At 57.5% G+C, this 1,911-nt stretch overlaps 1 protein-coding gene across 1 annotated transcript in view; it reads left to right on the top strand.

Moving 5' to 3' along the window:
* The window catches only part of XRCC1 (X-ray repair complementing defective repair in Chinese hamster cells 1), a 24,463-nt gene extending 22,823 nt beyond the window's left edge, over positions 1 to 1,640 (top strand). The window contains exons 14-16 of the mRNA XM_012653402.1: positions 806 to 896; positions 1,341 to 1,416; positions 1,517 to 1,640. Coding sequence (XP_012508856.1) covers positions 806 to 896; positions 1,341 to 1,416; positions 1,517 to 1,630 — 281 coding nt within the window. The 3' untranslated portion in view covers positions 1,631 to 1,640. The remainder of the gene's footprint in view (positions 1 to 805; positions 897 to 1,340; positions 1,417 to 1,516) is intronic.
* The last annotated feature ends 271 nt before the right edge of the window (positions 1,641 to 1,911 follow it).

Raw genomic sequence — 1,911 nt, 5'->3', positions numbered from 1 at the left:
GGCCCTGCCTCATGCCAGTGCTTCGCCCCCAGGGTCAGCTCTGCTGGTCCAGGGGGAGGCTGGCACTCCGGATGGCATGGGCACTGCTCACCATGGGGACCTCGGTGGGGGGCTCACCAGTGTTCACTTTAACATTGGTCATCAGCCCAGACACAGATGCCGTCTGCACACGTGTGTGTGTGTGTGTGTGTGTGTGTGTGTGTGTGTGTGTGTGCGCGCGCGTGCATTTCCATTATAAAAGAAAAAGAAAGGAAATGGGAAAACTCTGCGGGGGGGTGTGGGAGGGCAGGGGAGTGAGAGTGTCTTTGAGAGTGGAGGGAGCAGAGGAAAGGCAGGAGGGTTTGTCTGCTCCGAGGGGAGGTGAGGTTCGGGGCCACCGGAAGAGCTGTTTCCACCCTGTTCCTCTGGGCGATGGGCAGGAAAGTGCTTTGATCCTCCAAAGCCAGGAATGAGGGTCTGGAAAGTCACGTTACAATGGAAAGAGGAGCCCCCTGGGAGATCAGAGCAATAAAGGCCCTGGCGAACGGGAATGGGAGCAAAGGTGAAGAAGTGGCAGGTGCTAGAGTTTCCAGCCCTGGCCAGGCTTATCAAGTGGCTCCAGCCCATCTGTCAGAAGCACATCACAATAATAATAATAATTCTGTCCTCTACAGTTAATGCAGACAAACAAACTGACCTCTCTGGAAGGCTCTGATGGGCCACTGGTCCAGGAACTGCTGCTCACCGTCAACTCCCGCCCACGTGTGGCTGGTGCCTTGGAACTCCAGGGGCCTCACACCAGCCTCTTGCACTTTCTGTCCCGCAGACTTCTTCCAGGGCAAGCACTTCTTCCTGTACGGGGAGTTCCCTGGGGACGAGCGGCGGAAGCTCATCCGATATGTCACAGCCTTCAATGGGTCGGTCTTCAGGGGATGGGGGTGGGGGAATGGGTGATGCGCCCAGGGGAGGGCTCAGGGACCTGGTGGGAGGGGTGGGGGTTGCGGGAAAGGAGGCCATCGGGAGGGTGGGGAAGGGACATACCCAGCAAGTGGGCAGAGGTCGTCAAGTCCAAATGCCAGCCCTGCCCAGTGTGCTGGGTGGCCCTGGATGCACTGCTTCCCCTTGGTTTCCTCCTCCCTAAAGTGAGGATCCCCACCCCACTTCTGAAAGGGCTGTTGTGAGGATTAGCCACTGTGAGGGCCATTGTCATTGTGGCAAGAGCCACATGGGAGAACGGAGGCTCACAGGCAGCCTAGAGGGGGCGTAGGTGGGGATAGAGAGAGGACAGCCACTGAGAACAGTTGGGGAGTAGGATGTCAAGACAGGGGACACCGATTCCTCTGCCTCTTCCCTCCTGCCAGGGAGCTCGAGGACTATATGAGCGACCGGGTCCAGTTTGTGATCACAGCTCAGGAGTGGGATCCCAGTTTTGAGGAGGTGAGTTCCAGAGGGGCAGAGAAAGGGAGACTCCAACCCAGTTTCGCATCCCCTCCAACCCCCTCCACATTCCCATATGCACCCCCACCCCACCCCGCAGGCCCTGATGGACAACCCCTCCCTGGCGTTCGTCCGTCCCCGATGGATCTACAGCTGCAACGAGAAGCAGAAGTTACTTCCCCACCAGCTCTACGGGGTGGTGCCCCAGGCCTGAAGTACGTGCTTGTGTGCGTGTACTTGCACGCACACACACACACACACACACACACTCGCACGCACGCAGAGATGAGTTTAATAAAGATGGCATAGTTTGGAGCAGCTGCCTCTTCTACTCAGGAGTCTTCCAAAACTCCAAGAGGCTTCCAGCTTTCTGTCTTATGTTTGGTTTTTGCTTCCTCTCTGTGAGGGCCAGGTCTCTGGGCTGCCTTCAGTCTCCTGTCTGGAGTCTGGGGAAGAATGACAGGCCATCTCTCAGAGATCTGGTAGGGAAGGAAC

Source organism: Propithecus coquereli, unplaced genomic scaffold, assembly GCF_000956105.1.
Source record: "Propithecus coquereli isolate 6110/MARCELLA unplaced genomic scaffold, Pcoq_1.0 Scaffold42, whole genome shotgun sequence".
NCBI classification, from domain to species: Eukaryota; Metazoa; Chordata; class Mammalia; order Primates; family Indriidae; genus Propithecus; species Propithecus coquereli.
The sequence above is the reverse complement of the archived record's forward strand: the minus strand, read 5'-3'. Positions and strand labels throughout refer to the sequence as shown.